This window comes from Hydra viridissima, unplaced genomic scaffold, assembly GCF_058129835.1.
Source record: "Hydra viridissima isolate aposymbiotic clone 2 unplaced genomic scaffold, HvirCarnegie_v1 scaffold_3, whole genome shotgun sequence".
Classification (NCBI taxonomy): Eukaryota; Metazoa; Cnidaria; class Hydrozoa; order Anthoathecata; family Hydridae; genus Hydra; species Hydra viridissima.
Window position 1 is genome coordinate 5,672,639 of NW_028324302.1, and position 26,147 is coordinate 5,698,785.

Below are 26,147 nucleotides of genomic sequence, written 5' to 3' on the forward strand. Positions count from 1 at the left end.
TCTGTTCTTCGACGCTCGTTCTGCTGCTGATGAACTTTGCACAACCTTTATGATTGTTGATAAAAGTTCTGGTTGATCAATTTCGAGCCGTGGTCGTCCAGGATGGTTTCGCATAAACTGTTTCAAAGCACTTAATACTTCAGGGTTGTTTTGACAAAATGTTTCGATGCCCTCTTTAAGTTTTTGTCTCCGTTTTCTTTGACGTGCCGATTCACGAATCAATCTGAAAGCAAAATATTACACAAATCTTTGATTCCGTAATAAAACCTTCTATACTTAAGGTTTCCTTGATTCTGCGAACTTTGTAAATCCTCAATTAGAAGTTCTTGTTGACAATTTGAAAAACAAAATTTTGAAAGTTACTGCCTGCTTAAAAGTTTGGTTTTTATGGCCAAGACGTCTGTCTATACTTCTTAGCTCTATTCGATATATCTCTTAACATTTACCTGTCCAAGTTTGTTTTTTCTCTTCTTATGCTTTCTTTCACATTGTCTAATTGTTTCCTCGTTACAGTAGGCAAACCAGAATCGCGTAAGATTATTAAGGATGAAAGCTGTGATTCAAGATCTGAGATTTTCTTCCGACTTTTAACTTGCGCCGGATTTGCTCTTTCCTTCTCGTTTGATGTTAAATCTAAATTAGGAAATACCCAAAAATAAACTATTATAAATTCTTGACAGCTATAGAGATTGGATGTAGAGAAAATGGTCAAGTTGTCCAATTATGATGAATAAAACTATGCAATTGCAATATAGTCGTACAATATAGTTTAATTACCAATTCGGTTTAATTCAATATATAGAAAATCACGAGAGAAAAAGTTTGTAAATTATTGCAAAAAATGGCTTACTAAGTTCAATCCTTTCAGGTTCTGTCGTAGTTGCGTTCGGAAAACTTTGTATTTTATTTGACGAAGACGGCACTGGATGGATATCTTTTTTCTTTTTGCTAGGCGGTGATAAAGCATTTTCCCAGAATGACATGATTGATCCTTTTGACTTTTTTGCTTTCACTTTTAATTCGTTTACTTTTTTTTCATACAAAGACCGATCATATTTTACTATTTTCCACAACTCCTGTGCGTGCTGATACTGCTTTTGTTTTTCAAGTGTTGAATATGCTTTCTTATATAACTCAAGGAGTTGAAGATACTTTTTCTTGTTCCCAACAAATTCGTTCGACATCTTCGGAGTAAGCAGTTTTTTTTTTGTTGCAACGTTTTCAGTTATTTGAATGGAAAGATAAAAGTTTTTGTTTATTTGGAAATAAACGATTTCATCATAAGATTCAGTGTCGTTAAAGCGAAGAACGTAAAAAAAATAACCCGACTCAAATTAATTGCAGTTACATCTCGCAATCAAAGGTGTTGGTCTCTATTAGCATTAAAATTGTTGTTTTTAAAAATAGTTGTTTTTTATAATCAGAAAAAATACATTTAAAATTTAATAATAATTTGAAGTAGTACATTGTTAACAAAAAGTTAATAATAAGATATTAATTTAAAATAATAAAAAATTAACTTGTTGTAATGTTTTAATTGAAAAGATAAAAACCAGAATGCGTAATTTAAAAAAAAGGTTTTTTACATTCGAAAAGTTCATTGCTTTTTATACAGATCAAGTTTTAAAAATAATTCCTCAGAAAGATAGTCATACCGCGTACGTACTCGCTGTCTTGAACACTCCCCCTCCCCTTGTACGCATTTGTACGTTTTTTGGTAACCCCCCCCCCTCCCCCCATACCTGCGTACGTACTTTATGGATGCTCCCTTGCACAATTTTTCGGTATCTTCCTTTTTAAGCAATTTAAACTTTTGTAGGTGGGAATGAGTTTTATTGTAACTATTTAAAATTGAGTGTTACATGTTGAAAGTGAATAATTAAAGTACAATTCAAAGCGTTCCTAATATTTATATTTTAATAAAAGATTTAAGGTATTCAAAAAAATGGTTGTTTCTGCAGGATCACCTTTTTCGAGAATTAAATATTTCTTGAAACCAACCTTTTACCCTATTTTTATCTTCGTCAGTCCAACGTCTAATAACAGGTTCTATCGTATATTCTTCAGTCTCCATGTTTTCATCTACAGTACTATAAGCGGGAGGGTAATCACGCAGAAACTTAAGACCGTTCCAATGCAATTCGTTCTCCCATTTTTCGTGACGTAACACTTCAATCTTTTGAATCAGAGGTGAATAAAATGGATACCGAATTTCTAATGGCTCATCAAATAGTACGTTTCTTAAAGTGAAGTTTGCTCCTTTCATATTTTGCTTATAACTTATGTGAATACATAAACCAACAAATCTACAGGGAAAAACATTTTTTTGTTTTTGTTTCATTAAATATTGCTTGCATAATCAAACATAAGAAGCAAACTAAAAAAAACAAAAACGCTTCAATAACAAACCTTGTCCATCCTTCAGGAGCTAAACGGTCTGCTCTTGTTACTCTTATAATACTGCCAACACAAAATCGAGGTATTATCAAGTTTCTTCTCCTCATCCACATGTCACGCTGTTCGAGGTAATTGAGCAAATCAAGACGCGCTTCTTCTGGAGACGAAGGAAACGAGTTAGTGCAGTCTTGCTCATTCCATACAAATCTGAAAAATAAAAAGGAGAAAAAATAGAAAATATATCCAGTAACGTGCAGAGTTTTGGGAACAATGATTGTTTTTTTTTTCTATTTGGCCTTTTAAAACTGAAACTTTTACAGAATATTTTAACCATATAAAAAGGAATATGTGGTACAAAGAAAAAAAAAACTAGTTTTACTTTAAAAATTAAAGAATGAAAAAAATGTTGAAAAGTTTATAAAATATTTGTTTAGTTTTTTTACGAAAAACGTCTTGTTAAAATTTCAGTTTTAATTTCTTTGAAACAAATTAATAAAACGCACGTGAAGTATGCCAAATTTTTTTCCCGAATTTTTAACTTTTGTAGCTCTAAATATATAAATTATTTTAAATTATAATTTTATTTCAAATGACTTAGAAGTTTTGTACTTTATTTTGTACTTAAAACAAATTGAAAGTTGAAAGCAAATGAAGCAAACGTTAAAAAGGGAAAATATTTCGTTTAGATTTCAAATGTCACAGTCGAAATCACTAACAGCATTCCAAACTTTTATAGAAATATCAAAAGATCTTAAAAATTAGTTAACATTTTTGATCAAAACAGCTATAATTATCCAAAATTGAGAATTCCTGAAGAATTGAAGTTCAATCTGGCATTCAATTTAACATGTACAAACAGCATTTTTGGACTTTCAAGTTGTTTTAGTAAATGTGCATGTCTGTATTGTGAAAGGGAGTGTTCCCTTGAAATTGAGAAACTAAGAAAATTGGTATCTTTATTATTGTATTATTATCTATAGTATTGGTAACCAATATCTATCAGAAGGAAACAGAATAAAAATGCAGAAGAACAAGAATGTAATGAAACTTCGATTACTTTACTTAGAAGCCTTAAAACTCTTTTGGAACATATTGTCCACCACCGGAACTCCACGTAATAACAGGAGTTTTGGATAAACTTTTTACTTGCTTCTATGCATAAAGCTGGCAATTCATTAAACTGTTTGAAGGTAAACTATATTTTGATGAGATTAGACTTACTTTTCTGTTAGATTTTTGGAAAGGGATGTAGTTTGAGCTGTGAGAACTGATTTTAACTATAATTGACTGTTTGAAATAGCTTTTCGTTAGATCAACAACTTTGGATTGGTACAGGGAGAAAACATTTCTAAGAAAATTCAGGACTTTAAAACTTTTATTTCAGTTTTCAACTTTATGCTCAAGGTTTGTTTAATTATAATTTTACAGTTTCATGGAAAATACATATTTTAGTCTGCCATTTTTCCATTTGTAGAATGCAATAACAGAAATTTAGGAAGCTATGAATAATATGGGAAAGTAGTTCATTAATAATTCAAAAAAAGTGCAGAAATACTATGAAAAAAAACTGAAATTTGCTGTAGTGAAGTTTAATTTAATTAATAAATAGTGTCCTTATGACTTTTATTTTAATTATATTTATTTCATGGGTAATTTTCTGTAAATATTCATTTGATAATAATGCTCATCTGTATGTAATACCATTTTTGCAAATAAAAAACAATTCAGATTTATTTAACAACAAAATCATTACTACTAATATATAGAAGTGTGTCTTTTAAGAAAAATCAGGTGTGGGAAGAAGTTTGACCTGATAATCCTGGGATACAACAAAAAAAATAGATAAGAAAAATATAGAAAATATATACCATAAACGGTGCTATTTGCACAACCCTAAAGACAAAAATTAGTTAACAAAAATTTTATAAAGGTCATTTGAACCTGATTCTAATAACACATTTTGTTTAAACACAAAGAAAAAGAATAAATTTGTTTGCAACTTTTATCTTTGCAGCAGATCACATTTTGAGCTTTAAGCTGAGTCAATGGTTTAATGTATTTATCATTAGTTTGAAGTGTTTTATTGATTGTTGTTATAGAAATTTAAATATTAACAATTTTATAAATAAATTACTTTTTTGGTTGAAACTGAGATAAGTCAATTTCTCTTGCAAAGTAGCACCAGTTTACAGTAACAACAACAACAATAACAACAACTTTAAAACCTTTAATGCCATGTTAAAAAAAGAATGGACAGGTATATTCAATATTTGATACAAGTCACCTTAATTTTGGATTTTTCCCAATTAGAGCCTTCTCAGCATTCGGGTATGTTTTATAGATACTACCTGGATCTACACGAGCATCACTTTTCTTCAATCTATTTTTAACCAATACATCATAGTCTATAAGGGGTGCCTAAATAAACCATTCACTGAATATTACTTGAAAAAAATGTTATGAAAATCAGCTTAAAAATTGTAATACAATAAAAACTTGTTTTAAATTTACCATGATAGCAAGTTTAATTGAAAATATTTTTAAAGCATGTTAGCAAGTTTAATTGAAAATATTTGAGTTCCGTGATTAATTAAATTAGTTTCATTCAAACTACTGCCTAATGTAATCTGGGTAACTGATATAACTGTTTAATTATATATTTCATAATTCCTTTTACCTCATTGACAATCTTTATACTTTTTGAAGCTAAAAATATAAAACATTAGAGTGATAAAAAACGATCAACATACATACATACATACATACATACATACATTCATACATACATACATACATATATACATACATACATACATACATACATACATACATACATACATACATACATACATACATACATACATACATACATACATACATACATACATACATACATACATACATACATACATTGTGTTGAGATCATACAAGCTTGGTAAAATATTCTAGATACATGTAGAGATTGTCTGCAATGAGAAAACCCATGCATTTTACAAACTATTGTTTTTGATTCTGCAAAATAAAAATAAAAAACTTATAAACACATTTTAGCCATCTTTGCAAAAGAACAATAAAACCTCTCTATAGAAGAGTCAAAAAACTTCTATTGAAGCACAGAAAAACCGTTATTGAAGCTGAGAAAAACATCTTTAAAAAAGTACAAAAAAGCCTTTTACAAAAACTATTTGCTTTATGCATTTTATAACAGACTGATAAAAAAAGATGTACTTATCAATCTGATTTGTTCTTTGAAACAATAACAGATCAATAAACAATTTATAATGTTTTTTCAATAAATATGTAGGCTACTAAAAGATATCTTTTTATAGTTTATTTCTTTAAAAAAACTCTCTTGCAACACATAAATATAAAAATTGTAAATTCATAAATTTAACCAAAAGCCTAAGAAATGTTCTCCAAACAATCTGGTTTCTTTTGATCATTGGATGCTGAACTTTCATGCAAATATTTACAGTTTATGCCAAGATCACAGATACCTCTTCTGAATCTTTTACATGGGAACTGTTTGTAGAAGTTTGGGTCAAAGGATCCTGCTTTTCGTTTTCCCTGAAATGCTTGACGCTTTTCTGTTAAAGATGAAAAATCCCCATTCTTTTTTGCTCTAAAAAAATTATACAAGTTTTAAGAAAATTTAACATGAAGAGTTTAAAACTTAATTTGAGTCAAGATTATTATTGAAATACTAATCCAAGTATATCAGAGGTAAAAATCATCAGAGGTAAAAAAGGTCATTAGAGGAAAAAGAGTCATCAGAGTCATTTTTACTTTGCTTTAGGTCCCCAATCTGCTTCAGGGTTCCCAGGATAGCGTAGCAGCTTCATCGTCTTTGATTTGGGAAAAGCAGATTGTGTTACTTCAAAGTTAGCTGAGAACTTAGGTTCTTTGTTAAGAATCAGAGCAGCAGGAGAGTTTGAAGATATTTTCTTTTGATTCACAGGATGAAGTTTTACCCAGCACCTTAAAATGTCCCAGATGACTAAAAAAACAAAAAAAACAACTTAAACACCAAAAGATTCTTATAATTCTAAATTTTCTCTTAAGTATTAAATACAATTAGTTATTTTATAAAAACTTATCTTGATTTTAAACTATGGTAAAGTAGTATTCATAATCAATCAAAACTGTTGCAATAAAAAAAGATATCTAGAAAGAAAAACTAAATAAAAGAATTTCATTAAAACTATTATAGTATCTTTGAAAGATTGCAGTACATTTAGCTACCTAATTTGTCTTTGAAACATTTTAAAAATAATGTGCTGTAATCAAACTAACTTATGCTGGTATTGACATTTTTCCTTAGAAAAGCTAGCTCAAAATAAATCCAGCAAAATTAAGTGTCACCTTTTCCAACCTCTATTTCAAAAACTTTTGCAATTTTACCATGTGCATCAGGTAAGGGCAAAATTTCTCACCATTTGTCATAAAAAAGCCCACAACTTCATCAGTTTTAATGGGATTTTATAAAATTCAAAAAGTGGCATACTTTTTAGACATTTAGGGATATCCTAATCAATAAGGTTTCCGTTGGCCTTAATAACAGTCTCCTGAATTTTGAGCAGGTTTTTAGGCTATATTCCTCAAGGGGCTAGACTAGGCATTCTGTAGGAAAGTCACATTTGGATGCATAGCTTTGCAGTTCTCTAAGTTAACCTTAGCCAATACTGAGAAGTTCAATAGTTTTTGGCTAGTACTGCAGATTATTTTCCACCCATATCTTGAGCAAAATCAAATTTGGAGAGAACTGTATAATTGGCCTTGACTCAGAGGAGAACTTGTCATAACTCTCAATGTTAAGTTTAAGTTCACTTTGTGTAACCTACCCCCTCTTAAATAGGCATGTCTATACAATTAATTAATTCCAACAAAAACACATTCTCCAATTTTCATAATGAAACAAGTTGATGTATTGACAGACCAGAAGTTTTAACCTTGATAACTTTGAAATAGCCAAAAGTTTCAAGTTTCTTTTGAAACTGTTGTCTTGTAAGGGAAAAAAGACTGGTGACTGATATGTTGAGTAAAAAACTTACAGGACATAAACTTGTACCAAAACAATTGTTGAATTGTATATATGGGTAAAAAGCTACTCCATTATTCAGTAGTAACTGTTCTATAGTATTACTTTTGTTTACTCATTTTTTAGAGAGAGCTCAATAGCATCACAGCCAATTGATTTGCTAGCAGCAACTAAAATGTATGGTGCATTCTGATCATGCCCTTTTATCTAATTAAGTGCAGAGGCCAGCTTTTAAGTAAATAGATTGATTGGATAAGAAGTACAAAGTGCTTGGATGCTGATTTGAACTAACTAGGATCTATCATACTGTCCATCTATATTTTAATGATTACACTAAAACTCCTGAAAATTGTCTGAAACAACAAGCTGTTTTTGCTTTTCTCTAAGAATTGTTTACTCTTTAAAAACATTTTGGATCAAACATAACAAAATTTGTCTTTGCTGCACCCTTAACTTGGTGCTTTCAAAAATATTTTCAATTTGAAGGAGTCTCAACATATCAACATGCAAATCATCTAAACATTCTCAAAATGGTTCCTCTTTACTTCTCTGCTTGCCAGACACACTTGTTTTTTTTTATGAGTTGGCAATATCATTATACTACTGTCATATAGGTAAAATTCTATTTATATTGGCATGAAAATGTAAAATTTCCAAATCATTATTGTAGTCAGATGCAATTTAATATTTACATACAAAATTCATAAAATTTGTACTTTGTGAACCTTGTATTTCAAGTATTAAGGATTATCCTACTATTTTATCTTCAGTGGTCTTTTAATTTAAGCTCAGGTTTGTTAAATAATATAGGTCTAACAGACAGCTAATACTTATTTAATATTTTTAGCATGGTTTTATGTGAATAAGTAAAGTTTCTACAATATTCTATAGTTTCAGTGACAAATTAAACAGAGTGTAAAAAACCATGGTACTTTTTTGTTGTACTATCACAGTTATGTCAATCATTTCTGTCATACCTGCAATCTATTCTGTCACACCTGTAGGATTAAAAGGGTTGACTGTGTGACCCATATTCCTATTTCCTATCTTAACTTTTGGCTACATCTTTAGTGATAAGTTTTGGGCTGCTGTGATTTTGGTAACTATCCAATAAACTCTCTTACTTAATCATATTTTTATCAGTAAAAACAGCTTTTTACTCCAAATTTCAACTAATTGCAAAATGATCTGTTTTATAGTATCTTTTTGTGACTTTTTCACTCTCATAAACTCTAAAGATTGACAAGTTGTTAACAACTTTCGTCCATCAAATATATCCTGCAGCTCACTAAGAAAACAGTACTTTTAGCACTTTCCTGTGATTATTTTCTTAAATAAAGTGTCATTGTTAATTCTCATAAGATTGTAACTATTTATTTTGTATCTGTAACTATTTGTTTTTGCACACATAAAAATTATTAGTCTTTTTCTATAGTAACACCTTAATTGGCTGTACATGAAAACTTTATTTGTTTTATTGTAATACTAAACATACTATTATTTGAAAAATAAATGACACTTATTCTATTAAACTTTGAGAATCATTGATTTCTTTACACAAAAAAAAGATGCCAAGTATTTACAAAGGTTTAATGAATTAAAACTCAGATAACAGATCTTAGAAGAATTTCGTAAGTAATGAAACATTAAACTATGCTGTTTACATAAAAAGTATAAATAAATCAATTTTTTTTCTATAATAAAAAAAATCCAACAGAAATCAGGTCTAATTTTTATATCTAGAAAAATGCATTAATTAGTATTTACCTGACACAGGTGCATTGGTTTTTAGGCCTGCTTGATTAGCATGAGTACTGGAAATCTCGTAGCCTGCATGAATAACTGCAGATCGGAATTGAGCATGTGATGGAGTGGTAGAATGCAGTACATTACAAAGATGATCAATTACAAGATACATAGGTTGATCTGGTAACTCTTCCAAAACAACAGATAGTGTACCTGTTACAAAAAATATTTTTAAAAGAGTTAAACTCTCTTTTATGTAGGTTTTATTTTTAGATAAACTTTCATTACTGTAATGTAAAGAAATTTGATTTAATTGAGTGTAATATTATGATCTTACCTTGAATTCTTTGGAATGTGGCATAACAAGCTTTTTCTTCTTCTATATCTTGTAACAATTCTGTCACAAACTTTTTGCTATGAATAGGTTTTGACCAAATCGGTCCACCTATCTTAAATATGTGATTGCAGTCATCACAGTACTGAGATACCACAGGACCTGTTGCTGGATTGTACTTTTTACTATTTCCAATTTCATCACTTTTTCCAACTTACAATACATAAAAATTATAAATAAGATGTTTTTCAAAATTTTTGCTTTTTTAATTTAACAGTTAAACTGAACGAATAACTAAAGATTACTTTATTACCTGGTTGTAGATGAAATGTTTCACAACCAGAGCAATGGAATACGTAAGAACGCTTACTAGCAGAACGCTTTACTTCAGATGGACTTGAGAATATACGAACAAAAATCCTTAAGTAGAAGTCTGCACTCAAAGAAAGTAAAGGTTCAATATATCGTTTATACCGATTAGCATGGGAATCAATACATGATAATACAATTCGTAATGCCTAAAAGAAAAAATACCATTAAAACTAACAATACTACTTCAAAAATAAAACTTACTACATATATATATATATATATATAGTTAATATTTTGCAAAAATAAAGTCCAATGACTACCAATTACACATTTTCGGAGACCAAAAGGTAATTGCAATTCTCACAGGCATGCAGACTGGATATATTAGGTTTCCTAGGTGAATATGACAGCTATGACAGACAGGAACATTATGTAAGAAAAATGTGGCATACCAGGGATAGTATACAGCTTGAGCATAAAAATTTAACCCACCAGTCATTAATTAACTGATTGTCATATTTCTTATGTGCATATTGTCAAGCACCACAAAGTTGCATACAAATCTATAGGCTATAACATGTCCCTCAAAACCTACATGTTCAATTCACATCTTAATTTTTTCCCAGTAAACTTTGGACCAGACAGCAATGAGCATGGAGAACAACCCTATTAAGATATTATCATGATAGAGATATGTTATCAAGGAAATTGGATTGTGATCATGCATGTCAATTACTGTTGGATGCTTAATTTGGATAAACCACATACCATTTATTGGCAAAATGTAATTGCAAATGAATTCTTCTTATATGCTTCTGGTACAAGTGATGTACTAATACTGTGTGTTAAAAAATTTAATTGCCTATTTCTTAAGATCCTGACCTGATTGAGATTAATAGTTTTCAGATTTTAAAACAGCATACTAAAAGTACCCAGAAAAACATTAAAATGTTGGAGAAAGAAGAAAAAAGCTTTTGTTAGTGTTATTAGTAAAATAACACACTAAAGCAATAGTTGAATTAGGGAAAATGCACTTTTGAAAATCATTATGGCACCCCTAAAATAAAATCTTAATATCAATTGTATGCATTTTAATAATGAATAATTACAAGCAATCCTCCTCTTACTAATAAAAAATTAAAGGAAACAATACAAATAAATATTTGATTCATTATTCTAGCAGTAAATAATCACTGTAACACAAAAGCACACACATATATTATGGTGTTTCAAAACTAGAGGTTAAATTTATAAAGTACATGCATACATTCAGCTTGATGTTAACTTGTTTCTTAATCAGCTTAAAAAAACATAATTAAAGTAAAAACCAAACATTTACAACTTAGAATTACCATTTCGTGACAATACTTTGACTTGAGTGGCATGCTACCATACTTTGCATATGCTGCTTCCCCATGATTTCCACATAAACCAGCCATATCTGTACAAGTTACGCAAAGAAGTCCTCCTTCATCTACAGCTTGCACTGCACCATCAAGAAATTGACTAGGTGAGCCATAAGGGTCAAGATCAATAACTTGGAACCGTTTTGACAAAGGAAATCTATGCTGATACATCAGCAAGCTAAATAATAACAATCTGCTTTTAAGTATGCAATTAGAATAAATTTCAGATTTAACTGAGAGCATTAAGATATATATGAAACAAACCATTTAAATAAATTCTTACCAGAAAACAAACTGAGAATGAAATCAAAATGAATCATTGTAAAACACCATTTTAAGGGTGACATCATTAACTTAAATATCCAAATTTCTTTTTTGTTTGCATACCTTATAAACATCACCAGTGAATTTCACTTCAAGCAACATTTACTTTGTCACTTAACATGAGAAAATAAGCGTATTAGTGATTGTGAAAGAAAAGTCAAGCTTTAGAGTTTGAAACAATTTTTTTATATTTTTTTCTTCTTCCAAAGAGCCGAAAAATTAAATTAACATGCTAACAGATGTTTACAAGTTTGAACTAATGACTAGTGGGCTAAAACATTTGGTTACAAGTATTCATAATAATCCTAATAGAAGCCACATACTTTAAAGTTAAGGAAATGTTGTAAACCAAGTTAGAAGTCTTTTAAAAGGGTGGTCTCACAGCAATTGGAATTTCAGTTTTTTTTTAAACTGTTTTTTGGTATGTACAAAATAAAAGTGAGGAAAAAAAATGTTAGTTAATATACAATATCTTATTACCTTGCATCAGATAAGCTACTTTGTACAGAATTTTCAACTTTATTGTGTTTAATGTTGCGCAAAATAATTTTTTCAGCTTCATTGCTCAAATCATTAGCAATTATCTTAACGTTAGGAATCTCAAGAGCATATCTAATTGCTCGCAGTCCAGTTGCAGATAAAGCCTCTAAAATTGTACAAGATACTGTTTCATTTGTGCCAGTTATATTATCACTATTAGAAACACTTTTTTCAAGAACACTTGTCTCATGTTCAATTAAACTGCAAACGTTTTCAGATTTTTTTTCTTCTTTCTCAATATCTTTTTTGTTATTGTTATAAGTATCATATTTGATATCATTCAGCTTATTTTCAGCTGAGCTAGATGTCTTTTTTATGAGAGTTTTCTTGTTTTCATTATTCCAAGTTTTTAAAAATCGTTTTATAACTGCTACACTTATGTCACGGTTAAAAACCTGGACGTTGTTGTAAAAAACTGTATTAGATTTTGGAAATAGGATTTTGGCTTTTCCTTCGATAATTTCAACAAGATCACTTGCATTTAACTCGCCTGACTCGTCTACCACATGTTTATCCGCCATTTTTAAGTTTAATAGCAACAAGTAAGACGAATTTTAATTTTTGTTTCGTAATATTTTTAATATTTTTTTCTCAATTTTTTATTTTATTGCATGCTTGTTAAAAAAATTAAGTTCGTTTTTGAATACGACTAATAACTCATTTTTAAAAAATAATGGGGAAATGTATTTGTTTGTAGAGATAACTGCATTTTTTTTGTCTTCAATTTTTTCGTAAAAATAACACGGTATGCACACTGGACCAAAATAAACCCCAGGTTCAATGTGGCATTCGAATGAAATCTTTTTTTATAGTTTTTGTTTTGTATTTACAAATGAGAGAGTATATTTTTGCTACGTTTCTTGCTCTTAGTACTTCGTCTAGATTACAGGATAAAGTGCTCGGAACAAAATTGGGCAATAAGAAAAGCCTTGAGGAAACTCAGAAGCGTTTCAATTTAATCTTAATATAATTAAAAAAATAACTATTTTTGCTCCAAACTTAATAACTGCTAATTTTAGTCTGTCTCCATAATCTGGATCCTTCTAAAATATAGCCCGGACATATGAAGCAAAATATAGCCCGGATATATGAAGGTAATGCTACCGGGGCTAGTTGGCTTCAAGGGTAAGTTGACACACTAGACACACTACGTTTCCATGTGAACTTTGAGACACACTACGTTTCCATGTGAACTTTAGAATTTTCCACCAGAAATTTCCAAATTTCCAAATTCACATGGAATCTTTCCACTTAACTAATTCATCTTTAAGTGTTGATACTACACTGAAAGATGAATTAGTTAAGTGGAAAGATTCCATGTGCGCATGCGCATAGAAGCTATAGTGATTCTTGTTTTTTTTTTACTAGTTTTGTAACTTTTGTAGCTATATTACTTTTTAAATTTAAAAAAGCAATAGCATTAGCTACAAGTAAACTCGAATAGATGTAGGTATTGTTCACTCTTACCAGTCACATTTTGTGTTTCTCAATATTTCGCGTTTTTGGGTATTTATAGGCCATTTTGTAAGCAAAAAGCTTTTGGGGTTAGTTGGCACAATGATCGCGGGGCTAATTGGGTATATGTGCCAACTTACAATTTTTTGAATTGGTCGTAAATTCACTAAAATCATATAACACTGCAGATCTACAAACATGCGAAATTTTAAAAGATAAGTAGACAGGCCTGTAAATTCTAAAAATGTTACAAAAAAATGCTGTTGATGCTTTTTTACAGAAGGAAAATCTATTCGATCGACACAAGGGCAACAAAAGTTAAGGTAAAAAAAGAAAATTCGATAAAAATTATCAAGAGTTTTCATAATAAAAAGGTGCACTTGAAATAGATGCTTAACGTTACTAAACTTGTCTCTTTTCATACGGTGAGGCAACTTACAGAGCTCAAAAATTAAAATTGTAGCCAACTAGCCACGGTCTTCCCTAATAAATGTATTAGCGATGTTTCCTAATCGAGCTCAAGATGCAATTTTATGAGCTATATCAATCCTCAAACTTGAGGATTGATACAGTTGATGCAATGCTTTAATTGAAACGCGTTCAACACAAAAATGTTATATCTGTGGTGCTACTCCAAAAATGATGAATGGTGAATTAAAAGGCATGTTTGATAAAAAAAGAAAACTACAGTTTTGGTTTGTCTACCTTATATGCTTGGATTCGTGCCATTAAATGCTTGCTACACATTAGTTACTGCTTGGACATAAAAAAGTGGCAAGTTAGAAGTAATGAGGATAGTTGTATCAGACAACGTTCGGAAGAAATCAAACATTGTTGGCAGACCAAAATCTCGTTATGGCAATACAATTGATGGAAACACAGCTCGCAGGTTTTTTCTTAATCCAGAAAAGAGTGGAGAGATTACAAGATTAGACGCTGAGTTAAATTAAAAATTTAGTATTTTGTTTAGAACGCTATCATCTGGCCATGACATTGATTGCGTTAAATTTGAAAAACTTTATTCTGAAACTAGAACTTTATATTTAAATTTGTATTCGTGGTATTGCATGCCTGTTACAGTGCACAAAATTTTAATGCGTAGTACTGAAGTTATAAAGTCGTGTATTCTTCCAAATGGCCAGCTCAACGGAAGAATCTCTAAAAGCGTAAAATAAAGATTCTAGAAGATTTCCAAAGCATCATACGAGGAAAACGTATTTCTATAAATACAAATTTGCTGAATATGCTCTTAATAACATCTGACCCTGTTATAAATTCACTTAGAGAACTGCCAACAAAAAGAAGCAAAAAGAGGTTTTAAATTTGATTGTCCTGCTTCCAACAATAGCAAGTTGTATTTCGTCCGATGAATCATTTAATGTTTCAAATGATAAGTCTTCTTAAGATTCAAATGTTGAGTGTTCGGAGGATTCAAATGATGAGCTTTCTGATAACTAAGTATAACTTTTGTTGTATAATCTTATGTATCCTTGTTTTTTAAAAATATTTTTATTTTGTTTTTCGTTTTTTAATTATAACAGTTGGCACTGCGATGAGAAATGGGGGAAGGGGAGCCGGCCAAGGGGGTTCTTCTAAATTATTAAACTCTCGGTAATGTACACATTCAGGTCACCATTATTCAAGTAATGTTAGGTTTTAAACGCAGTTTACTTCCTAAACTTTTACGAAGAGTGCCACACCCTCTTTTATTTTATTTTTTGAAAGTTCTAACTTTTGAGATTTTTTTTGAGGTTTGTAATTACTTGACAATTTGAAGGGACAACTACTGAATAGCTTTCTTCGTATCATTTTTTGAAGTGTCAGTGATGGCTCAAAGAGGATTCTCCCCCGTTGGCAAACAGAAAGTAGATCAATTAAAATAGTATGTGGTGCTAGATAGCCAAATGCAATTACCAGGCAGCGCTGAGGAGTTGGTTTTTTTAAATTTAAACTATTAACACTCATAACTTTCAATGATAAATTCATTCAATACCTAATTTATATTTTACCACCGATAAACAACTAACAGGGCTTTTTTTATCGGCTCCGTACCTTAGATTAACTTGGTAACGACCAAAAAAAAAAACGCTCAAAACAACAGGTTTTAAGTTAATATTTAACTTTCGAGCAAATTTAAAAGTTTTAAGAATTAATTTAAAAACGTGGTAAGCTAATTGTATATAGCTGTTTGCCATAGACAGTTCCAACGTTTTTTTCTATTATCAGACATTCTCAAAAGTTCTAATTACGAGAGGTAATCAAAAATTTCTAATAAAACATTTTTTTTTATTTATTTAAGGTTATTTATTGGTTCACAAAAATATAACTGAAGAAAATATTTACGCGAAGAGCTGTCTAAAATTCATAAAGTATTTTCAAATTTCTAATAGTGCTATTTCAAGGTTCAGTAAAACTCAAGTTTTTAAAATTGTTATTATTTTTTTACACATTAACAAGAAATCTTTCCCGACTAATTTTAAAATAGTTTTTGAATAAATACTTACGTGATGCAGACATGATTTTCTTTTTTTGCATAATGGGAAAAGCATTTCTTTAGACTGACACGTGACTTTCACGAACTCAACATAAACCAAAAATGGAATAAAATAAAATGAAATGAAATAGAATAAAATGAAATGAAATGGAATAAAATTAAATCAAATGCAATAAAATAAAATACAATAAAATAAAATGCAATCAAACAAAATAGAATAAAATAAAATGCAATAAAATAAAATTGAATAAAGTATAAAAGAATAAAATATAAAAGAATTAAATAAAACAGAATAAAACAAAATGGAATAAATTAGAATGGAATAAAGCAAAATTGAATAATATGAAAAGGAATAAAGTAAAATAGACTAAAATGAAGTAGGCCTTAAAAAAAATTCGAAGTAAGTTTTTAACTACTTTGGCAATTAATGTTCATTTTTTTCCATTTATAAAAAACTTGTCGTAGGAAAAAATGTTAATCAAGTTATTTTTGATTTAGGGATTTAAAATTTAAGGATGAAAGTCTTGACCGTGTAAATCAATTGTGTCACTTAATTTGACTGTGTATAATAATAAGTATTGACTAGATTTTTTTTAAAGATCATTTGGTTCACAGCAAAGACATTAAGTTATATCATTTAGTGGCAGGGACTATGCCAGGCTCCAGTATCTTCCAGGGCATTAAAATTCCGCTATGCTTGGCGCCAGAGTCTTCTGCTCTATCTGAAAAGAATTGATCAATTTTTGGATTAATTACACCAAGTTTAGATAGAGGCTTAATATCATTACAGTTAAAAAATCAGTTGTCGTTAAGGCATATTTAATGAGGATATACCTAAGGAGGACGACGTGGAAACATATTTAAGGACTGATTCAGATTCGATTACAGTGGAATAAGATGTTAACTTTTGGAAAAATAAACAACGACACTTTTTTTTTTTAATGGAAAAAATAAGGAAAACCAATAATACTGATATGTAAAAACATAAATGGTAGCTTTTACAACAGATGGATGGACTGCAAGAAATGGTGATCCCTCTTTTCCCTTAAATTGCATTATATTACCAAAAACTTTAAACTTAAAAAGTTGTCATTGGTTTACCAAAACCTCATTGGGTTTTTGCTTGTTCAAGGGTTAGACCACATGATTTCTTGATTTCCTGTGGATGTTACTAAATCTGCAGCCAACATGAAGAAAGCAATCGCGGAAAACAAAGAAATTAGTGATCATTTAACCTGTGCCAATCATCTGCTCAAAACTTAACAAAGGGTGTAGAAAAATCAGAAGGGCTTAATGCTATAATCAAGAGATAAAAAGGACTTGCTTAAAGTACCTACCAAAGTTCACAGGACTGGCAGAACATCAAGAAATCATGTACGGCAGCAAATATTTCAGTTCTGATTCCTGGTCTTCTGAAAAACAGGTGATCATGCACAAAGTTTAAAAAGACATTAAATCTCCACTTAGCAAAAGAACCGTAAATGATATTAAAGAGCTTTATCTCAAGTTGTAGAGTGCCTTCATTTAAGAGTTTTAGGTCTGCCCAATAATAGCATTGGAGTCAGATGCTATAATATTAGTTTACTTCTGCACCCATTTTATAGAAGATATACACTAAAAAACACAGCACATAGTGAGGAAGGGAGGGAAGCTGCCATTAAGGAATTGGTTGATAGTTGCCTAACCAAAATTCAGTTCTACGAGTCATAGAATGACGATCATTGTTCGCTAGAAACTTTAGACCTCGATCAAGCTATGAATCCAGTCAACCTTGAGTATTTAAAAGACACGAAGCAGGTTTCAGCGCAGTACCCTGGGACTTCACAGTGAAGTCATTCAAAGTTCAAGCCACCCTTGATGCTTACATGTAAAAATGATCAGACAATCGACTTACTTAAAAGGGATGTAGATGATTTGGAATGGTGGAGGCAAAATGAAAATGAGTTACTTTGCTAACTGACGAGGCTGGAAGTGACTTGGCCACACTTATCGCAATTAAAATTATGATTTTTATGTACCTCAAAAGAAATATATTTCTCAAAAGTGACCTGTGACTTCTGCTTCATCAGAAAGAATGTTTTCAGTAGGAGGGTAGGACAGTTACAGATTTTAGACATAATGTAAAACCAGAAAACACTAGTATGTTAGTATTTGTAAGCCAGAATTACATTAGGGTTCCTACAAACCTTAAAGATTGGGAAAGAACTTGTGAAGGTGAAAATGCCAGAAACTCAAACAGGTCCTGAACCTGAAGAGCGCCAATAGCTACAGCTAGACACTCAAAAGAGTCAAGGGACTCTAGCTCAACAAGAAAGGTATGGAGGGACTCAAAGTAAAGACCAAATTCTGTCTCTTTGTTGATTCCAATAACACTCCAACTAAGACAAAGTAGTATTACTAGCAAAAAGAAAAACTAAGTGGCATGATGAAGACAAATAGGAAGGGAAAGGGGATCGAGAAAAAGAAGTACAGAGCATCTGAGGTTGCAAATATTTTATTAGAGACAGATTATGAATTATTTGATGATTAATTTTTTATCAATAACTTGTTAAAAACTGTAAATGTAAAATATAGTAATAGAAATACAAATAACAATTTAAAAAACCCTTGTTTAGTATTTCGATAATTAACATAAGCGGTAAATTTGCATATTACGCATTTTTGTGCAAAATTATCACCGTAACCATGGGCGTATGAGAAATGGACGTGCAACGATGTTGTTTTTTTTGCGAACCATGCTCGTTGCATATTGTTACAAATCTTTTGTTTTAAACAAAAGAAAATAAAATAATATTAGTCTATCGGATTTGTCGAACATTTTTGGTCTCGTCTAACCAGTCACACCAACTAACTTTTAGTTATTAAAGATAACAGCAGAAGAACCAAGTTTTAAGCTTAATTTTATATAGTTAGACATTCTTAATATTTTAAGAAATAATGCGGATAAATTGAGATCATTTACTCAACTACTTTAGTACATGTATAACTAGAGATATAATAAATAATACAAAATATCAACTAGTTTTGTAGCTACCTAGAGCACAATGGTTTCATGTCCAGGGAACTACTCCATCTATTATATTGCTGTAGACTTCCAGTTTATGAATATTATAGAGTTTTCTATTTTTATGTTTAACAACAGAAATATATAGGGGAAAGGTGCCTATGATGGCATACTTAACTTTGACGTTTCTCTGAGTCATTACTTGAAAACTTAAAAAATAATTTTTGACATGGGTGTTTTCCCTCTAGCATGCAGAGTAATAATGAACCTCAGAAATCTTACTATTTTGCTTTTTTATAAGTTTATACCATTAAAAAAAAAAATACAAGTATGCCATCATAGGCAACTAACTGCTCCTATGATGGCATACTTTAAAGAAAATAGACAAACAAGAACTTTTTTTGTTTTTTATTCATGGAAACACAACTCATCAAAAAAACAAAATTAATAATAAATATTTGGTCTATAAGCATAGTTCTCATATAAGTTTTTTTCTACTTTTCTTTATGCCTGCACATAAACAATGACACCAAAATCTGCATCCATGGTTCTTTAGAGTAAGACAGCGAACAAAGTTCATAACAATACAAAGATGCTGTATCAGATTCGAAATCCATTTTATTATTTTTTCCTTTAATCTTCTCACTGCAGTATTTTTCATCAAAGGAAGTCTTTCTTTTTGTTTTTCTAACAATTTTTTCCTTTTCTTTGTTATCTTTTTCTTTTGTGTTTATCTTTTAATTCTTGGATATCCGGTGTGCTAGTTGGAGGTCCAGTTTTTCCACGTTTTCGTACCCTTTTCAATTCAATTTTAGGGGTTGCTAAAGGCACCGGACACAACTTTTGTATACTAGATCTTATCCTTTCGTTGAAACAGAAGATCCAATGCATATGGAAGCTTCTGATGGGGGAGATTTCATTTCCAAATGTGTTGGTTTCTCAAACTCTTGTATTTCATTTGTATTTTCTTTGTTCTTAGCCTGATCACCTTTTTATGAGCATTAAAATTTATTTCAGGCATTTTTTTCAATTCATTTTGCAGACTTTCCTATGTTGGCAACTCCTCGGTATGCCATCATAAGAAAGAGTCACCATATTTATTAAAACAAGCTGTGTCTACCTTATTCTACACATAGCATTAAAATAAGTATTCTAATAAATGTACAAAGCCTGCAGATGAAATGCATGAAAATTTCACTTCTGTATGATGTATAATAAAATCGTAATTCTAAATATATGAGGGCATTAAAACTACAACACCACATGCGAAAATTTATGTTTGTTGATTACAAAAGCATTATTTATGACAGAGGGACGAATTTTTACCAGAAGTAATGAATTACTAATATACACATGTTGGTCTAATCACTTATGCACCAAAACTAATATTTTTGGAAATATGACCGGTATGCCATCATAGGCGCTATGCCATCATAGGCATCTTTCCCCTACAGTTAAAGATAAATAACTTATACATAAAATGAATGTGAATAAAGAAAAAATAATTTGTCACAGTTTTAAAGAATTCAGCAAAGTCAATTTATGGCAAACCACAAGAATAACTAAGTATTTAAAATAATTTAATATTAGCATGGTATAATTAGGGTTATATATAAAAATATATAAACTAACTTTTATTTTACAAAAACAAATGGGTTTTTATGTACTTTTTATGACAAATGAAATAATATATGAAATATGAAAAACTATAACATGGAATATCTGGCCGCATTTTACAAGATAATTATAAACTTGAATTACTTTTTAAAAGGTTTTGGTTTCTAAAATGAATTATAAAAAAGCTCGTTAGAAAATACACCTATAGAAATAATGCATAGTGAGATATATATATTATGGAGCTTATGGAGTAGTCGAGGCAAGAAATGGCAACAAAACACTAATAAAATACACAAAATTAAGGGTGGTGAATGAAGGATCAAGGAATTAAATGAAACCAGATCTTGACAAAAAATTTTACTGAAGCTTTTTTATATTTCGCTATACTTTCTTTAGTCATTTTAAAATTAACCTTACAGGTCTATTTTATCTTTGACAGACTTTGTCTACACGAAAAAAGTTACCAAATTTACAAATGTTCATCTTGAAAAAATGATGGAAATCTCTTCGTGCCGACAACTAATTTCCTTTACCTGTGTGTAATTTGTTTACGCGTGAAGTAATTACTTTATCCTGAACAGTCTATGATGCTGTAAAAGTCTAAAATGCTATAAAAGTTTAAACTAATACCATGTAATCAGAGTTTCTGTTTTAAAGCTGTGGGCAGCTATTTTAATAGATTTTTTTGTTGACGGGTGAAAATCTAGAGTTAGTCAGAAATTCGCATGACTCGCTGATTTCTGCGCCCTCTGATGTAAAACAATCAGTTGCACATCCATCTCTCATACGTCCATGCGGTAACTAAGCATTTTTACGCAGATATACACCTATTACGCAGATTTACGCATTTTTATGCATTTTTTTCGCCAGTGCGGTAACACCGATACTTAGTTCAAATATATTTGAAGCTTTGCATTTATTAAATGAACAGCTACATAAATATTTTCTAGTTTTAATGAATTATCCAATTGAAACGTTCAAAAAAACATGGATAAACACTAACGTTATTTATCTTAAAATGTACGGACTAATGTAAAATATAAGTTTGCTTGACTGTTTACTAGGTCAATATGCTCAATTTTACGGCGGATGAAAATTTCAAAAGACATAGTATTTGCTATTTCTAATCGTAATGCTATAATATGTTCGATTTATTTACACGTAGAGAAGATTTGAGCAATGTTTTAAGTAGGAGAAAGATTATATCTTTGAATTTGCTATGCAAAAGAGTTAACTGTCTTAGCAATGATCTCTATCCCTTCTGACATTTGATCTTCATTTAAGATTAATGGCGGAGAAAAGCGAATAATGTCTCCGTGCGTTGGCTTGGCCAGAAGGCCGTTATCACGAAGACGTAGGCAAACCGCGTAAGCATCGTAATCTAAAACAAAACACATTTCAATTAGTACCGCATATTTTATTACTGCAAATCAGAACTGAGACCCAGTGCCGTGCTAGCTCACTGGTGTGTCCACTGACTCAGTTTGCTTTGGACCCCAACTATAAAACATCAAAAATATAAACCATCAAAGTATTTCAACAAAAATTTGACCACTTTATTATTATCTATAATCACGGACCATAAAGAGACAATAGACGGTGTGAATAAAAAATGAGCAATTGCTTTTGCTGTGTGTTTTTGGGAGCAATTACTTTACGTAAAGTGGAGTAATTGCTCCGAAAACACATAGCAAAAGCAATAGCTTTTTATTCACACCGCCTAATAACTTTATTGAATAATTAAATGTAATTTTTTTTTACGGATCTCTTTTTATTCGTGTCTCCCCCGTCTTTAATCGAGCAGTTTAGGGAATCTAAGCACGGCACTGTTGAGATGCTTGTTGTTGATTGTTACTGTATAAGTTATTTTTGATATATAAAAATTTTGAGGTGCAACGACATTTTATTACACAAGCTTATAAAATGTCTTACACGTTATGAGTAATGTTCGTTACTCGTTGTCACACGTTAATCGCTATTCGAAAACAAGTTAATCGCTATTCTAAGACATGTTAATCGTATTTACAGCTTGTCGTTACTATGAAAAACAAGATAATAGAACCTTTTGTTTTTGGGATCACGACTGCATTCAAAAGTCCTTTTCCGCGTATAGTCGTAGCTATTTTTGGATTTAATTTTGCCGACAGCTCTTTTCTAAACATAATGCCAAGCTTTGTTGCATTGTCGCCAAGTTTCTCTTCTATTAGAACCTATGAAAGAAAATTTGGCGACTGGTCATAAGTTTTTGCTTTCATTACATAAATGTACAATATCCATAATTTAAAATATTTTTTGATGTTTTCATATTCAAACTAAATTTAGCTCTATCTAAATTTGCTTCCACATAAATAAACTTAGGCAACTTACCTCAAGAGACGCTATTGCAACTTTACTAGCCAGTGGATTACCACCAAACGTTGAACCGTGCTGTAAATATATACACGCGATATGTTTATGCATGCTCAAGATATTAATTTTAAATTTAGAAATAAGTAAACCATACCTGACCTGGACGAACTGTTAACATGACTTCATCATCGGCTAGGACCGCTGATATCTAGAAAAAACTGTGCTAAGTAAACTTATGTTACAAATTAAATATACAGATAAAAGTATTGTAGAAAAACGATTTTTTTCTGAGTTTTTATCCCAAGCGTTTCTTCCCATTCCAGCATGGTTTTTATTTAGAGAAGCTGGGATTAGATAATTCAAAAAGAGCGGTAACAGTTATTTCAAAATTTTTTGTATGTATGCAGTTATTTTTTAAAAAAAAAGAGAATAAAAAAATGAACTAACAGGCATAGTTCCTCCAGAAAGAGCTTTTCCAAGGATAACCAGATCTGGTCGTGCATTCTCATAATGAACACAAAGTAGTCTAAAGAATTATTTTAATCAATATTGAATGACTTTTAAAAATAGTTTTAAACTCAAGAAGAAAAAAGACTATTCGAGTACCACATACTTTCCAGTTCGGCATAGTCCAGTTTGTACCTCATCAGCTATCCACAATACCTAAATAGATATATAGCATTAAAAACTTAAAAAAAAAAAAAAAAATCCTTGATACTTTGGTTAGGAAGCAATCCAAAAATTATCGATACGCTAACGTTATTTTATGTTGACAGAGTGTTTTATTTTTAGTGTAATTGATGATCCATCCACATCTCAGATCAAATATTTATTTTTGTTTTTTTGATTTTTTTTTTTTTTTTTTTTTTTTCAAAGCAGGGAGTTTACTTTCTGTAAAAAGATTTTATTTTTGATTTTGTTTGCAACATTTGTAACGTAATAAATTATTCAAAAAAAAAAATCTTTTACAGTCAAATGATAAAGATAACTGGAATGTTTGTAAACGATATTTTTACAGGAGACAAAATATTTCCCTATAGAAAAAAGTGATTTTGTTGCATGCCCTTTCGCATGCAACAAAATCACTTTTATCTATAGGGAAATATTTTGAAAAATGCTCGAAGAAAACATTTGCAAAATTTTCAGAATAAAATTAATAGCACAAATTTATTATGAACATTTTTAATCTATTATTATTGAGGTTAGCAGCTTATTTGAGTATTGTCTTAAACATCGTATTGAGCAAGCGAGGTTTTTTAAGGTCGTATTGAACAAGTGAGGTTTTTTTGGCCTACTTTTAAAGTACATAAAATGCAACAGGGAAACTTCTGGCTTCATTTTTTTTTTTTAATAATGCATAAAATCTGAAATGTATTTGAAAAGAAGTCATTTCATATTAGTTGATACACTATAGTTTAAAGAAAATCCAAAAAATGGCAAACTTTAGTCGCGATATGAATTTAAAAATAAATTCTGTTTTTGAAAAAAACTAAAGATTTCAAAACTGATGTGTATCTATAACTACTTACAAGTGTTAAAGGCAACTCTAAGTAACTTATTAGTTACGAGGAAAATTTAAAACAAGTTTTCGGATATCCTCCTTTTTTGCATGTTCTCATTTAAATCATAGACGTTTTTTGAATTGCGAAAATGATAGTAAGCTTACACCCAAATCCAGGACCTAAAGGAGGAGGTCGTCTAAGTTGGGTAAAAAGGAACTTTTAAATTAAAGTGTTTTTACTTTTTTTAGTAGATTTTCCAATTAGGCAGATAAAAATAAAAGCTTACCTGCCTCACAAAAATTCTTTTAAGTCAAGAAAATTACTTTCTGTTTTTGTTGTTTGTAAACTACTTTTTTTTAATGGATTACATTATTTAATCTAGTTAACGGGAGAGCTATGTTCACAGCTGCTATGTTGTCACCTTATTATGTTGCTTTCTTCTCCTCTTGCACATACTTTATAGGATAGAATTTTACTTACATTGTGTTTGGTACAAAGTTCACGGACTTTTTTAAGATAACCATCGTCGGGAACAATAACTCCAGCTTCTCCTTGAATTGGCTCAACCATAAAAGCGCATGTATGCGGGTGTTTAATCTTCTCCTGAAATAAAACATGTAGGATAAGGGAAAAACGCAAATTTTTAGTGAGATTTCTTAATACCTTAGTCACACTGTGAACTTCAATGTTTTAAACTATTTAAGCTGTTTTTTAAATCCGCAACATGGATGCAAATAAAATAGGCCGTTTAATATCACTCGATTTGTACCTCTAGAGCCAAAATGTCGTTGTAAGGAACCATATGAAGCCCGGGCAAATATGGACCGTAATCGTTTCTGCAGTCTGGGTCCGAAGAGCTTGAACATGCAGATATCGTTCTACCCCAAAAGTTGTTTTCGGCAAATATTATTCTTGCCTGGTTCTCAGGAATACCTTTAACTTTGTATCCCCACTTCCTTGAAAGTTTGCATGCTGTCTCTCCACCTTCTGCACCACTATTCATCGGAAGAACACGGTCATATCCAAATAATTTTGATGCATACTCTTCAAATTCACCTAAAACATTGCTATAAAACGCCCTTGACGTTAAAGTAAGTACATCAGCCTGTGTTTTCAAAGCATCTATTATTTTAGGGTGACAATGACCTTGGTTAAGAGCGGAATAACCACTGAGAAAGTCATAATACCGACGACCATCAACATCCCACACGAAAGCTCCTTTACCTTTGCACAAGGCAACCGGTATAGGTGCATAATTGAGCGCGCCATACTTTTCTTCACGAGCGATAATGGCTGCTGTTTTGGACGAATACGTACTTTTATCAGCTATTACACTGTGCTTGCATGACGAGCTCTTGATATAGGTGAGTTGTTTTTTCAAAAGAAAACGTGATAGCATATTTGAGTTCACTAAAGCAAAACGAGACATTTGAGTTTCACTAAAAAAAACAAAACAAAAAAAAAACAAAAAAAAAAAAATACTTTTAGATATTTTTCACTTAAAAAATCGGGCTGCAAGTTTTGGTGCAAACGGCTGATATTTGTTGAACAAAATTTAATAACACTTCTAAGACATCTGTTGTTTATATCCAAAATCTTATCCAATAAAGTATAAAAATAATATGCAAA

The 26,147-nt window shown here is 30.6% G+C and overlaps 3 protein-coding genes across 6 annotated transcripts; all 3 read right to left on the minus strand.

Annotated features, from left to right (window-relative positions):
* Nucleotides 1-1,811: 1,811 nt before the first annotated feature.
* On the minus strand, nt 1,812-5,450 carry LOC145202311 (large ribosomal subunit protein bL19m-like). The gene is made up of 5 exons (XM_090082411.1): nt 5,308-5,450; nt 5,075-5,103; nt 4,682-4,815; nt 2,410-2,604; nt 1,812-2,306 (listed from the first exon to the last, which is right to left on the minus strand). The coding sequence occupies exons 1-5, from the start codon at nt 5,384-5,386 to the stop codon at nt 1,964-1,966; spliced, it is 780 nt and encodes a 259-aa protein (XP_089938537.1). The 5' UTR covers nt 5,387-5,450; the 3' UTR covers nt 1,812-1,963.
* A 265-nt stretch (nt 5,451-5,715) lies between these two features.
* On the minus strand, nt 5,716-12,782 carry LOC145202102 (tRNA (guanine(26)-N(2))-dimethyltransferase-like). 3 transcript variants are annotated; one of them, XM_090082409.1, is made up of 8 exons: nt 12,038-12,081; nt 11,621-11,670; nt 11,180-11,411; nt 9,829-10,033; nt 9,519-9,728; nt 9,203-9,394; nt 6,184-6,394; nt 5,716-6,019 (listed from the first exon to the last, which is right to left on the minus strand). In XM_090082409.1, the coding sequence occupies exons 2-8, from the start codon at nt 11,629-11,631 to the stop codon at nt 5,800-5,802; spliced, it is 1,281 nt and encodes a 426-aa protein (XP_089938535.1). In that variant the 5' UTR covers nt 11,632-11,670; nt 12,038-12,081; the 3' UTR covers nt 5,716-5,799. The 3 variants fall into 3 exon arrangements, with proteins under 3 accessions (XP_089938535.1, XP_089938533.1, XP_089938536.1); XM_090082407.1 differs by lacking the exon at nt 11,621-11,670 and having other exon boundaries at nt 12,038-12,782; XM_090082410.1 differs by lacking the exon at nt 12,038-12,081 and having other exon boundaries at nt 11,517-11,670.
* An 8,998-nt stretch (nt 12,783-21,780) lies between these two features.
* LOC145202462 (ornithine aminotransferase, mitochondrial-like) lies at nt 21,781-26,145 on the minus strand. 2 transcript variants are annotated; one of them, XM_090081260.1, is made up of 9 exons: nt 26,001-26,145; nt 25,288-25,928; nt 24,999-25,121; nt 23,630-23,679; nt 23,464-23,542; nt 23,171-23,224; nt 23,035-23,094; nt 22,730-22,877; nt 21,781-22,048 (listed from the first exon to the last, which is right to left on the minus strand). In XM_090081260.1, coding segments are annotated over exons 1-9 (1,320 nt in total). In that variant the 5' UTR covers nt 26,002-26,145; the 3' UTR covers nt 21,781-21,884. The 2 variants fall into 2 exon arrangements, with proteins under 2 accessions (XP_089937386.1, XP_089937384.1); XM_090081258.1 differs by lacking the exon at nt 26,001-26,145 and having other exon boundaries at nt 25,288-25,967.
* Nucleotides 26,146-26,147: the final 2 nt, after the last annotated feature.

What these genes read in the sequence shown, in the direction of transcription:
- LOC145202311 (XM_090082411.1), bottom strand. Translation starts at nt 5,386, where the DNA reads ATGCATGGGTTTTCTCATTGCAGACAATCTCTACATGTATCTAGAATA. An exon ending in TTGTATGATCTCAACACAAT is followed by an intron (nt 5,104 to 5,307) that starts GTATGTATGTAT and finishes TTATATTTTTAG; the next exon opens with CTTCAAAAAGTATAAAGATT. An exon ending in GCTCCTGAAGGATGGACAAG is followed by an intron (nt 2,307 to 2,409) that starts GTTTGTTATTGA and finishes TTTTCCCTGTAG; the next exon opens with ATTTGTTGGTTTATGTATTC.
- LOC145202102 (XM_090082407.1), bottom strand. Translation starts at nt 12,618, where the DNA reads ATGGCGGATAAACATGTGGTAGACGAGTCAGGCGAGTTAAATGCAAGT. An exon ending in CAAAGTATTGTCACGAAATG is followed by an intron (nt 10,034 to 11,179) that starts GTAATTCTAAGT and finishes TTTTTCTTTTAG; the next exon opens with GCATTACGAATTGTATTATC. An exon ending in AACATTTCATCTACAACCAG is followed by an intron (nt 9,729 to 9,828) that starts GTAATAAAGTAA and finishes ATGTATTGTAAG; the next exon opens with TTGGAAAAAGTGATGAAATT.
- LOC145202462 (XM_090081258.1), bottom strand. Translation starts at nt 25,947, where the DNA reads ATGTCTCGTTTTGCTTTAGTGAACTCAAATATGCTATCACGTTTTCTT. An exon ending in TAACAGTTCGTCCAGGTCAG is followed by an intron (nt 23,095 to 23,170) that starts GTATGGTTTACT and finishes ATATATTTACAG; the next exon opens with CACGGTTCAACGTTTGGTGG. An exon ending in TTGCAATAGCGTCTCTTGAG is followed by an intron (nt 22,878 to 23,034) that starts GTAAGTTGCCTA and finishes TTTCTTTCATAG; the next exon opens with GTTCTAATAGAAGAGAAACT.